The sequence below is a fragment of the Budorcas taxicolor genome, chromosome 8 (assembly GCF_023091745.1).
Source record: "Budorcas taxicolor isolate Tak-1 chromosome 8, Takin1.1, whole genome shotgun sequence".
NCBI lineage: Eukaryota > Metazoa > Chordata > Mammalia > Artiodactyla > Bovidae > Budorcas > Budorcas taxicolor.
The window spans coordinates 31,637,655-31,652,086 of NC_068917.1; the positions used below are offsets into that span (position 1 = coordinate 31,637,655).

General features: G+C 37.4%; 1 protein-coding gene across 1 annotated transcript in view; it reads right to left on the reverse strand.

Annotated features, from left to right (window-relative positions):
• Positions 1 to 1,334: 1,334 nt before the first annotated feature.
• Positions 1,335 to 14,432, reverse strand: part of CCDC171 (coiled-coil domain containing 171) — a 321,044-nt gene continuing 307,946 nt past the window's right edge. Inside the window, exon 25 of the mRNA XM_052645254.1 lies at positions 1,335 to 1,556. Coding sequence (XP_052501214.1) covers positions 1,335 to 1,556 — 222 coding nt within the window. The remainder of the gene's footprint in view (positions 1,557 to 14,432) is intronic.

The window sequence follows — 14,432 nt, forward strand, 5'->3', positions numbered from 1 at the left end:
AAATGATTAAAACAAAAACAAATAACGTATTACAAATAGCCTTTTGTTCTTCACTTACTATGATGCAAACTGCAAGGATTTAACCTTTAAGGGTTAAAGAGTTTAATCAATGTCAATGTCTGATCTTCTGAAGGCGATAAAGAACAGTCTGTCTAGCGATACCCAACAGAACATCACTTTGTCAAGCCACAAAGCACCCAAAAGCTTGTCAAGTAAGTTCCCAGAAACCTCTTTGTGGTTAGAACTCAGCTCCTTCTTGCTTGACCTATTATTTGATATTTGACCACTTGGTTGCAAGACACTTGCTCTTTCTAGCTGAAATGTCACTGGGGCATCTTGTCAGCTCCCCGACATCTCGGCCTGACATACAATTTTACTTTTGTGTGCTACAAGGCAGAAAATGCAGGGCAATGGCCTTGTTTTAAATTCTGTCAGCATCAAAGATGGGCGTCACTCTTGGGTCCTACCAACCACACAAACAAAAAAGGAGTCTATTTTGAAGGTCAAAACAGCCATTACCTTGAAGTTTTTCAGCTTATTCTAAATATGTTATGTGCTGTACTGGTGTGGGAACTGTCCTTAAAAAGTGCCTAAAAGCACCACAGACATCTTCCCAGCACAAGTGCTCGACTTTCTTATCAAAAGCAGGCTTGCTAAAAAGGAGGCGTTTTCAATGCCTGCAGGGACCAGATGCAGCAGTTAACTTGTTCAAATGGGCAAGTGGTATCATGTAGCTTTACAAGGAGCAACCTGACCTTCTCACATTGACCAGGAGTGACATTATTGTGCAGGAGGAGAAGCAGTCACATCATTTCTGTTTTGCACAACCTGCTTAAAGTTTGCAACTAAATGCTTGTCTTCAGTTGAGCTGACAAGAGAGAAGAGGGGGCTCAGTGAACCATGGCAGGGCTGCCATGAAATGACAGGAATCATTGGCATACATTTCAAATAGCTCTCTCAATCCTATTAAAGTATTGCAGTCCTGCTTTAAAATAGACAAGTATGAAACAACTTTGATAGATAGAGACTAAAATGGCTTATTGATTTTTTTAAGTCTGAAGGAAATTACCTAAAATGTGTCATTCTTTAACATTTAAAAATATGTTACATAAAAATGAGTAACTGTGATAATAAATAAAACTTAGAGGGGAAAAAAGTTGGTTATTTCATTATTCGAGGAGACATAGATACCTGAACACATCAAGATATTACACAATTTTTAAAAACCCATGGCCACTTGAGCTGAAACAAAATTCAACTGATAAGAAAATCCCCCATCACAACAATTTTAATTGTACTGTTAACTTTTCCTGCATGCTTTTGATTTCATAAAGTCATAATCCAATCTGAGCTGGTCGCTTGGCAGTAGCAGACATTGTCACTGGAGACGACTGAGATGATGCCAGGGGCGCAGGATTTATAAGTGTTTCCTTTAAGAAAGTGTAAGTTGTGTCAAGTTCAGCTTTCAATGGCAAAAAATCCCCAACATCAATTGTGTCAGCAGGAAGAGCCGCTCTTGAAGGAATGGAGAGATTTGAATGGTCCCGTGATCCTGTCTATGATACAAAAAGAAGAGAACAATAAACATAGAATTGAAAACTCAAACAGAGTCTAAACCCATAAACAGAGAAGTGGACTAAGAATCATAATATGAAATGCGGTGGAAACAGCGATTTAAATAATCTATATGATAATACATAAATATTAAATTATTTTCCAAGTTGTTATTGAACCTCATTTGTTCTATATCATAAACCTGCTGGGACATCAGGAATTGGGCTAAACACTAAAACTTGGTGGAAAACTTTTATCAAGTTATTGAATCAAAAAGTCAGTACAATCAGGCATTTTTGCCTCTTCTTCCATCCACTGGCAAATTACAGACACCAATTCTAATAATAATGTTTATTTCATTATGCTCTATGTGTGTGTGTGCTGAGTCATTCAGTCGTGTCTGACTCTCTGCGACCCTCTGGACTGTAGCCCACCAGGCTCCTCTGTCCAGGGGATTTTCCAGGCAAGAATACTGGAGTGGGTTGCCATTTCCTCCTCCAGGGGATCTTTCTGATCCAGGAATCGAACCTGCTTCTCCTGCATTGGCAAGCGGATTCTTTACCACTAAGTTCACCTGGGAAGCTCTCTATAATATATGCTATATAATTGGGAGATTAGACTGCTTAGAAAATTCATAACTATGAATATTTGTGTGTTTAAGTTATCACCCTGACTTATTTAATTGAACAATACAGCACAAAGAAAAACAAGTCAATCCTTGCACCCTATAGAAAATAGCATACCAACATATAAAATGCCAATGAAATGAACTATTTGTCTTTACCTTTAATAATACTGCCACCACCCTGTTTTAATGACGACTATTCTATTATAAGCATTTGGAAACCATATATCAAGATATGGGAATGCAACATGAAAACAGTTTGTCACATATTTTAAAACATTACTGCTACCCAGAAACTGTTCAAAATCAAACTTAAGAAACCCACACACTCATGAAATACTTAAAAACATAATTAATATTTTATTGAATCTATACATTTAAGTCTTAAGTAACAGCAGTAAACAGCAATTAACCCTTAACATAAATGAAGTCTTACTAGTAAAGCAGATAGGTGTTACTTTATGGCATTTATAGATAGGAGAAAAACAGCAATCAATCAATTGTATGTCAGAATTTTCCAGATTCCCAGTAAATAAATGTTGCTGAAATAATAAGTCTAGTCCTAAGTGTCTCCATTAAAAAACACATTTATATTGCAGAGGTTTTAATAACAAAACATCTTTTTGGTAGATTCTCTTAAGGTTTTGACAACAAAACAGCAGGAATGCTAAGGATCTGCTTTATTATGTCATATTATACAAAACCGTTTCTACATGTGAAAGCGTGAAGGAAGCAATCTCTGGCTTCAAAAACATATTAGAAATTCAACTGTTGTATGCGTTACTATTTTTGTGGATTTTTTTTAAAACTACAACTGGAGAAAAATCAATGACTGCATCTAACACCTAGTTCAGCAATTTTCTTTGATCTCCGTTCTTTTGATTTCTTGATTCTCCACTGCAAGCCTACAGCTGACGGAAATCATCTCTTTTTCTGCTGTAAGTTAAAAAGAAAAAGAAAAAAAAAAAAAAACCCACCTAAAATGGCCACTCAAATGGCTTTATGAAGGAGAGGATTTAGCTTATCCTTGCTGAAAGAAAAGAACTCCCAAGGTCATATGTTGACCCTGCTTAGAAGCGCTGATGAGATTTCACTTGCACAACCTTAATGGGTGACCAGATCAGTTCAGAACCAGAACAGAGGCATCTCATTACATCAGAGGCTGGAGGTATAGATTCCTGCACTTTTCCTGCTGCTAGAACCATCTTTGGTGATTTTTTTTTAGCCCTGCGTCTGAACTGGCAGCATTATTACTTGATCGATTTTGCTGCTGTAAAGACTACAATGCCATCTGCTAACTGATTCTGCCAGAACTGGGGGTAAGAGGGACAATGGAAGAGCAGGAGATGGTGGGGGTGATTCTCTTCATAATAAAACTCAGAGCAATCGTACTATTTATTATGATCAAAGAGTACTGGCAGGCAAGCCTTCAACAAGTTTCTTGTTACATCTTTATACTCCAGGTTCTGGTTTAAGAAATCTGTATATGTGCAGAATCAGACCAAGGAAGCTCAGCTACTCTCTGAGAAAATCTCCACCTTGATGCTTTCGACTAGAGAAAGATAACTGTGCCAAACTGACCAACCACTCCTGTTAGATATATCTTACTCAAATCCATATTCTGTACTTGAAATTTCCTTTTCTGTTCTTATGAGTCCATCGACCTAACATTACAGGAAAGGTCTTTAACTCCTCACTTTTAAACTCTACAAAGGGGCGCCTCTTCTACTTTTTCTAGTCTTACTTTTTCTTATGTCTATTTTCCATCATGTAGCCTGAAAGCATTTTTTATTTCTAATATAAATTTTTTGACCAAATAACCTTGAAATGGGGTATTGAGTATGTCTTTGGTATTTCAAACCAGAGTCTCACTTTTTGTGTACCTGAGATTCTGATCTGAAACACTAAAGAAATAATACATCCTAAACATGGGAAACAACATTAAAAAGAAGAGATTTCTGTATCATACAGCAAATCCCCACTGGCTCTCTATCTTACATATGGTAATGCATATGATTCAAGACTACTCTCTCAATTTGCCTCACCCGCTCCTTCCCCTGCTGTGTCCACAAGCCTGTTCCCTAGGCCTGCATCTCTATCTGGTGCTCTGTGACAACCTAGAGGGGTGGGATGGGGTGACAGCTGGAGGAGGTTCAAGAGGAAGGGGACATATATATATTTATGGCTGATTCATGCTGTGGTGTGGCAAAAACCAACACGATATTGTAAAGCAATTATCCTCCAATTAAGATTTTTTTAATGGAAAAAAAGAAGAGATTTCTTTGAAGATTTGCACCCCTCGAAAGACAAACCCTCCATCAAGTAAACAGACTTACTTTTGTGTAAATGAAAATAATTGTTTTTCTGTTACTGAGGTCATGTGCTATGCTGCATGTCTGCTAGAAAATAATCTTTTCCATGACATACAATAAAATTTGATTTTAAGTCACTTAATAGCTTATAAGCAAACTAGCAAAACTTCTGGTGAGATCTTGATTTGAAAATATGATGTTAAAATAACAAGTAAATATGTTGTAAATAATATTCAGAAATATAACACTTTTAATATAACACAGAGAGTAAGAGGCAGTTAAATAACTTTTTATCAGAGACCATTAAAAGTTAATATTCACCATCTGATATTATATTTTAAATCTGTGGTCATTTAAGCTACTTTTTACACTGCTGAGGTGTTCTGATAGTCTCTCATGTAAATCAAAATTTAGGCAATTTTTTAAAAAGAAATTAGCTACCTGAAATAAAAGCTAGGTGTCATGTGAATCTTTATGGAGGCACTTTTATTTACTTAATAAGCTGTAAATGATTCTATTTGAGCTGTTATAGTCCATCAGTTAAATATATATTCACAATACAAAATGTGTCTACTAAATTTCTCTATTTTAAAAATCTTATGAAATATAGTAATTAGACATGTCCATTAACCATTTTTCAAGCCTTTAATATCTCCATTTTCTAAGGGTGTTTTTTAACAACAAAAACAAATATAACACTAGTGTAATAATAAGATAATGACTAAACTGTCTATATATCAAAGTCACTTTGCACACCAAGGCTTCTAAAACAATGACTGTCTCTAAGCCATCTGTCTCCTGTGCAGCATTTACGATAAAGTTAAGTCTTCCAGAATCTAGTAGTATAAAAAATGAGGAGTGATTTAATTTAGTAAGCCTGAATAGTATTGCAAGGAGATTATGTCAGGCAAATAGTATGGTGAAAGGAGTATTGGACTAGAGATCAGAAGACTATATTTTTTCCCTCCCAGTTCTGTTACAATTCAGCTGTGTCATTTAGGTGAGTGAATTAGTACTCCTAGGTCTCACTTCCTTTGCCTAAAAAAATGAAGAGCAGATGATACCATTCTAATGGCAGAAAGTGAAGAGGAACTGAAGAGCCTCTTGATGAGAGTGAAAGGAGAGAGGGAGAAAGCTGACTTAAAATGCAACATCCAAAAAACTAAGATCATGGCATCTGGTCCCATTACTTCATGGCAAATAGGTTGGGGGGAAAGTGGAAACAGTGACAGATTTTATTTTCTTGGCCTCCAAAATCATGATGGATGATGACTGCAGCCATGAAATTAAAAGACGCTTGCTCGTTGGAAGAAAAGCTATGACAAACGTAGACAAAAGTATTAAAAAACAGGGACATCACTTTGCTGACAAAGGTCCAGAGTAGTCTGGTATGGATGTGAGAGTTGGACCATAAAGAAGGCCTAGCATCAAAGAATTGATGCTTTTGAACTATGGTGCAGGAGAAGACTTTTGTGAGTCCCTTAGACTGCAAGGAGATCAAATCAGTCAATCTTAAAGGAAATCAACCCTGAATATTCATTGGAAGGACTGATGCTGAAGCTGAAGCTCCAATACTTTGGCCACCTGGTGCAAAGAGCTGACTCACAGGAAGAAACCAAAATGCTGGGAAAGACTGAGGACAGGAGAAGAAGGGGGCAAGAGAGGATGAGATGGTTGGATGGCATTACTGACTCAATGGACATGAGTCTGAGCCAGCTCCAGGAGATAGTGAAGGACAGAGAAGCTAGGAGTGCTGCAATTCATGGAGTTGCAAAGAGTTGGATATGACTTAGTAACTGAACAACAGGACTCTTTCTAGCTCTGAAGTTCTACATGTCCACCATGATTCCAACCCATGATGATGTATGGCATAAGGTTAACACCTAACTTTTGTGAATACCATTAACCCATAAATCAGAGTTCCTAAACATAATTCTTCAGATTTTGAGAGGATATAGATGGGCCACTCTTAAGGGGAAGGAATACATACTGCAGATGATTCTTTAAAAAAGCCAAATAGACAGTAAAATTAGCCATAGTTTAGATGAGGTAGCTACATTCAATTAAATTCTGTGATACATTTTTTATTACTTTGACCTCCATGATGATGTTTTAAGCTCTGTAAATTATTGACTGATTTTAAGTAGAGTACGCAGCTCTACATAAACAGATGAAGGAATCAAAGCACCCACAAGAGGGCCTTATGAAGAGGCTCCCTTGCCATTTCTACTTAAGCTCCTAATACGTTCTTATCACTAGAGTCTTAGTAATCAGAACACAGAAGTTTCTTCCTTCTGAATGCTTCAAGTTAGATAACCAAATTTTACCTATTTTCCACTTTTGCCATTAGGCCTCACAGGATACTACAGTTTATACAGTCAGATTTGACAATAATTACGTGTATAGTTTTCTCTTGTGGGATGCTTAGTTATGCACCTCAGGTATCTGTCTATCTATCTGTTTATTCATTAAACCACACACACATATACATATACCTGATAAATATAGCTACACACATATACTTGCTATACATATATATGTGTGTATATAAACATATACAAATATATATATATACATATATACATATATATATATACATATACCCCTGCTAGCACATTATTAACTATTTATTCCCTGGAGTCATCAATTATAACTTTGAGTTACCAATACCAAACATGTAGAAATATTTTACACATTCCTCCCTCCATAAGTTATTACAACCTTAGTACAGACCAGTTTCATCTTTAGCTCACTAACAAGATAGGCGAGGTGGGGATATGTGAGTCAGCAGGGCCCTGTAAAACAGTCTCCAGAGAGAGAGAGAACACAATCTGAGAAGTTTAGACACTTAGAGATTAAAAAGGAAGGGCAACCATAAAGGGAGGAACAAATCAGAAAAGAGAGGTAGCAGATACTAATAACCAACTCGATTCACATCACAGCAATTTACTCCTCAAGCAGACAGTTCACATTCGTTCGAAAGCCAGAGTTCTTAAGTCAGTCTGGTTCAGTTTCAGCCTCAACGACTTGGTTAATGTGGTAGATTAATTAGATTATGCCTTCCTTATAAGCATGCTCTTTGCCATGTGACCCTGCAGTTGTCTGCAGCCTGGTTCACAAGCACATTGTTGCCCTACCCAGCTAGTCTAGCATTTCCTCACTTGTACTCTATAATCTGCTTACATGGACTTGCAGATTATTACATAGGCTTGAGGCTTCCCTGATAGCTCAATTGGTAAGGAATCCATCTGCAATGCAGGAGACCCCAGTTCAATTCCTGGGTCGGGAAGATCTGCTGGAGAAGAGATAGGCTACCCACTCCAGTATTCTGGCCTAGAGAATTCCGTCCATGGGGTTGCAAAGTCGGACACGGACACGAGTGAGTGATTTTCACTTCACTTGACTTTACATGGACTTGTGAGTCAGGAAATGAGATGTTCCATAGCTCCCACCTGCCTCTGGTCTGTTCACTGTCTGGTATACACCTCTATCCTTTGTGGGATGAGTGTGCCTTCTCTACCTTTCAGACTCTGCCAAGGTTCTCCTCCTTGTAAGCCCTTTTCAGCTCATTGCCACACACTTCCCCAACTGCTGTGAGCTGCTACATTCAATCACATGTTGGCATTCCTTTGTGAACATTTATTTTTCTGTTTTCACTTACTTGTATTCATTCATCTCCCCAGAAAACTATAAGCACCTAGGGTAATGGAATCATGACTTTGTATTCCTAGCACTTAGAAGAGTATCTGAAAATAAGATTTCCAACTGATGAATAAATAAACAAACCACTCATGTTATTATTTCATGATTTTGGTTTTATATTTTATATTTGGTTATTTCACATATATACAGATTATGTCACAATTAAAAGTAGCACAGTGCACTGGAAAGAATTCAGGCTTTGAAGCTGAAGAGGCCTCGGGTTTTGAGTCTGCCGTGTACTCACTATGTAATCTAAGACATGTTTCCTAACCTTTTTGAGCCTGCATCTTATCCATTATATATGAGGACTAATCCCTTATGGAGCTGTTACAAGGATTAAATGAAATAATATACAAAAAAATGCATAACATACAGTAGCTCCCCTTCGCCTCTCTTTCTACTCTTCTCAAGTGATAATAAATTCCAAATTTTGAACTAACATGTATGAACATAAATGTCAGGCACTGTGCTATGTTCAGCTTTATAGGCATTATCTCAATTCTCATAGCCACTCAATGGGAAGGCACTACGACTCTTCATTTTATAGTCAAAGAACCAGGGATCACAAGAGTGGCAAGCACTGCTCCACGTTGCACAGCTTGTTAAGTGGTGCAAAGAGATCCGACTCTTGATCCATGATTCTTCTCCCCTTATGCCTGGCCACCACCTTATCACATCACCCAAAGAAGACACAGCCTCAGGCTTATTCATATCCAGAGCTATTTCATAAAGACAGAAAGGGCTCAACAAATCTCTGTGAAAGTGGAAAAGAAAAGCAGGTGGGTTGTACTAGAGGTTAAAAATAGACGTTTCGTTTCTTATAGTCCACTTGAATATCCACAGTACTGGAGTAAATGAATAGATTTTATGACATTTACATAAAATAAAAGTTCTAGCCCTTTCACCAAAGAAGCTTGTATGTTGCTACATTCAGAGATTACACTCAGTGCTGAAGTTTTAAATTACACCATAACAGTTAAACTTTAATTTTAAATTGCTTTAAAGTTGTCTTGTGCCTGACAAGATAACAATTCCCATTTTCTTCTCTTGGATGTTTAGACTTCCTGACATGATTGAGGTTGGAAAAAGAGTCAAAGAATTTTCCCAGATGGCTTTTGTTCTTTCTTTTCTTATGTTCCTTCACATCCCTGTGCTCCCAGTCTGCTCCTTTCCTGGCAATTCTGATACCCCTGACAGTAGAGAATACTAGAAATGGCCAGAAAATTCAAAAAAGACCATTTTCCCCCTGGATCTTAAGAATATAAATTTTTCAAACAATCAGAGAGAATATGAAAAGTAAATATATCCATACACTCATGTATATTAAAAAGGGACAAAAATTGGATAAATAAAAATTTATGCTTAATTAACTGAATTAATTGAATAAATAAACTTAATAGAAAATTGCCATTGCAAAACTGAAATGAAAAGCTGATAAAATATATGCAACACGTATGATAGCCATAGGGTAGTTTTCTTAAATTACAAAAAGCTTATGAAAATCAAGAAAAAGAAGAACCTAATTAGAAAATAGGCTCCGGATAGTGCATTTATTAATACTGGATTCAGCTGTAACAGGAAACTCAAAATGTCAGTGGCTTTAACAAGACAGAAGTTTATTCCTCTCTGATATAGCTATATGAAGCTACCAGGAATCCAGACTGCTTCTACCTTGGGTTCCACAGTCTCAGTATGTGGCTTCCACCTCCAGGATCCAAAATGGTTGTTCAAGTTCCAGCCATTATGTCTGCATTCTAGCCAGAAGAAAGAAGGACAGTAAAGGAGAAGGTATCACTTACATTTGAAAACATCTCCTAAAATCAGAGTACTTTTGTTTACAACCCATTGGCTAGAATTTAGTCATGTGGCCAACTTAGTTTCAGGGAAGTCTGAAAAATACAGCTTCCCCCTGCCCCTGAATGGCCTGGGTAATAGTCAGAGGTTCAATTACAAAGAAAGAATGAGAAAAGAGGTCAGGAAACCACTGACAGCTTTCACCTCAGATATATATTGGCTGCTTGGTGGAGGGCAGAGAAATACAATAACCAATAAACATATAAAAAAAAAAGAGGTAAACCTCATTCACAATTAAAGAAACGCAACACAAAATCTGACAGTGAAAGCTTGCTTTTTGCCTATGAAATAGCCGAAAATTTAGATGTCTGATGAAACCCACTGCTAAGAGAGGGAAACAGGCAAGTTCCTACCACATAGGCTGGGCTGTACTCTGGTGCAAACTTTTGGGAAGACAAAACTTAAATTGCACCTGTTTTTGATTCAGTAATTCCACTGTTAGACATTTCTTCTATGGCTACACCCACAGAAGCTCACCAAGATAAGCATACAGACACATTCATCAAAGAATTCTTTTAGAAAAACACTTTCAAAATGAAACTGAAGTGTTAAGTGAAGTATGATACAATCATATAATACAACAATTTTGAAAACTGATGTAAATATGTAAATACTGATGTAGAAATACATCCAAGTGAAATAAGATTCAAAACAGCGCACGCTCATGTGCACGCACACGCATGCATGTGCGTGTCTGTGTGTGTGTATCAAGAGAAAGAACCCATTTGTATGAAAAAATACATAAATAAGTACAGGGAATTCCCTGGCAGTCCAGTGGTTAGGACTTTGTGCTTGCACTACAAGGAGCTTGGTTCAATCCCTGATTGGGGAACTCAGATCCCACATGCTGCACAGAGCAGCCAAAAAATAGTATAGACACATACATGTATACATATATCTTTCCTTCTTTCTGGAAAGAGAGTCACAGAAACTGCTAATTGTTTATAGAAAAGGAGAATAAACTGGAGAACATATTATAAGGGAAAAGCTTTGAAAGTCCAAAATATTTTCTTTCTGTGTTTTTTTATCTTTAAAACTACTGAATCACGATCAAAGGTTTTAAACTGGCAGTTCACAAAAGTCAAAATACAACTGATTAACAAACAAATGGGAAACATGGTAACTGCCAATAGAAATCAGAAATATAAGGGAAGTGAGATGTTCATTACCAATCAAAATTCAATTTAAAAAATTGTGATAATTGATGTTCGTGAAGGCATTAAAAAACAGGCATTCACAAATTGCTAGTGATGTACGAACTGATTGAACCATTGGGACTATAACTTGGCAACTGTCTTGAAATAGTTAAAGCCATTGACCCAACAATTCCATTTATGATTAGTTTCTTAATGTTAATAACAGACAAAAGTTAGAAATAATCTGATATTCAATAACAGAAGTACATTTAAGTAAGCTTTAGTACTTGATGGAATATTATATGGCTATAAAATTTATGGTTATATTAACAAATAGTTGTAGAACACAGACAAATGCTGAGGCTTGACCAGGGGTCAGAAGCCTTTTTCTATTGAGGATCAGATAAATATTTCATGCTTTGCAAGCCATATGTCTCTGTTGCAACTACTAAACTCTGCTGTTGTAGCCCCAAAGCAACTATAGATAATATATATAAATGAATTAGTGTGGCCATGTTCCAATAAAACTGCATTAATGAACACTGAAATTTGAATTTACCATAATTTTCACATCATGAAATATTATTCTTTTTAATTCATTTTTTAAACATTTAAAAATGTGAAAACCATTCTTAGTTTACAGGCTATACAAAAACAGATGGAAAGTAGATTTGGTTCACAGGCTGTGCTTTTGCCCACCCTTGAGCAAGACTATATAAATGAAAATGAGATACACAAAATTACATAGGATACTTGTTGTGAGGTATTGAGACTGCAGGAATTTTTTCCCCTAAGCTTCTGAATTTTCCAATTATCTATAGCACTTTTATAACTAAAACTGCTTTACTGAAAAAGACTAATTTTATACATACTGAAACCCATATTTTAGTATAGTTAGGACTCTGAACTGTGTGGTCAAAATGAAATGTAATTGGTTTGTTAAAGGTCTCAGAGGGGAGGTCGCGAACCAAGTGTTTTCGCAAGTTTTGAAAATCGGATTTTAATTTAGCTGAGAACACTTTCTTCCTTCAATGTTTCCAGGTATCTAACTCATATCCACCATCTGACATTAAGTACACACATATGAGTAACTCGCACCTCTGTACAAGCGTAGCTCCTCACATGGAGTGCCTACTTACAACCTGCGTGCCTTTATTTAACTCCAAACAGCACTTCCCGCAGCCAAGTTACGACTTCTGTGGTCAAAATGCACACATGTCACACTCTCTCTGGGAACTATTAAGCAAAAGTTTTCTGACCACTTTTTCATTACTGAAGAATTTCCTCTTAACGTTATAAGTCCTTTTTTATTCAATGTCAAAAATTTAGTAATATCTGGAAGCTATAAACTTAGACCTTTTAGCAGCATGTTTTTCTCTGAGTAGCAATACTGGCCATGCCCTCAAGTAAAAAAGAGCAGAAGAAGGAAGAAACATCTGAAATTGAAAGCTGTTTGAAAGAGATGGTTTTACTTAGTCTCACTAACGTGGTATCTGTCAGTCACATATTTCAACAAAATTAGCAATAAATTCGCATGTTAAAAATCGAAACCCATTTTTTCCTGCCCCTCCCTTCCAGGGCTGGTTTTAAACGATGCTCCTTTGTTACTCCACTTTAATCAAACCTGAAATCCCCAGCCATTCTTCATGAAATGTTGCAAAGTCTTCATTCCCCTGCTGATGATCGAAGAGATCCGTGCTATATTCCCCAGGGCTGCTGGCCCTTCGGCCAGGGCCCCAGCTGGGCCTTTCTGGAGGGACTGGTTATCCTGAGTTAAAAGAATGTGGCCTCTCTGTTTCTCAGTGAGAGAGGAACCCTTCAGATGTAAGACAAATCATGTGATCTGGGGTTCACATCTGTGGAATGCCTTCCAATCACAACAAGCACTGGGGCATACGTTCCAAAACAAACCACTTAGCTGGCAATGACATTTCCTTTACATGATAGGCAGGAATGCTACTTCTGATAGAACCAGGCCATTTCCAGCAGTCTCAAACCAAACCCATCTCTAGGGAGAACATCTTATAGAACTGTGAGAGTAATGCAGCAACCACAAAATTCCAAAATAATAGAGCTACGGATTCCATTTCAAGAACCTACTCCCTGCATGACCAATTCCATATGATAAGACTTTCCCCAAGATAGCATTAGGACCCTAAATTAGCTCCACTCACTAATTCTTTTAATAGATATCTACTATCTATTAAAAGAATAAAATCAAAGAAGAAACTAAAATGCCTAGAAAGTGTCAGACACTGTTCAGGGTACTGGGATACAGAAGTGAATTACACACCAAAATTCTCTGCCTTTAGAGAGTTCACCTTGTCCTTGACTACCTGTGTTTGGAGTCAGTTCTTAAATTATAATTTGTTCAATACTCTGTAACCACACAACTGCTGTTTTGTAGTATTACATTTTGATGGACAATGGTTCTTAGAGTTTGCTAGACTAACTGTTCCATGGACACAAGCAAGGTCCCAGTAATGAGTCACATTTCCCTAGTTCTTTCCTGACCAGATCACACATGACCTCAAACTCCCTGTCAAAAGTTGCTGGGTGTCTGACATCCTTCCATCAGGCCCTGCCGCCAACGTTATTAGAGAGACTCGTTGTGCCATATGGGCACCATCTTTACACAGACTAGCCCTACACCCACTCTTCCCTCTGAAACCTGTGGTAACTCGGACTGGAACCCAGTGTCTCACACTGTCTGTCATAAAACCTTTCTTTCAGCTCTCACCTGTAGGCATCTTTTTCTCAGAGACCAGAAGCCAGGCCATAGGCCCGCACGGAGGAGAAGACCTACACCGCGTTCTCTGCTTCTCATCACCTCCTCTGACCACCGGCCCACAAAACCTCCACTTGCCCTTCAACCATCACCAAGGCCCTCAGTCACATAAACTCCCCAAGAGCCCGCACACCACTTTTTCACAAAGGCCTTGATTTGTTTGAAAACGCAACTCAGGTTAGGGTAGCCACAAGATAACAATTTTGACAAAGGTTTTAAAGCTCTTTTCTAAAATTGTTCATCTGTTATTCAAGTGTCTCATCATGTTCTCTAGTCTACAAACGCACTTTTAATTTTTCTAAGCAAGTCACTCCTTCAGACTTCTCTCTTTTTTCTACTTGACCTCTACTTTATTGTATATTTACTTATTATCTGAGAATATTCAAATTTTCTCTTGAAGACAAGAAAAAATAGGACAGATGTAACTCATAACAACTGTTAAACATAGAGAATGAATCAGC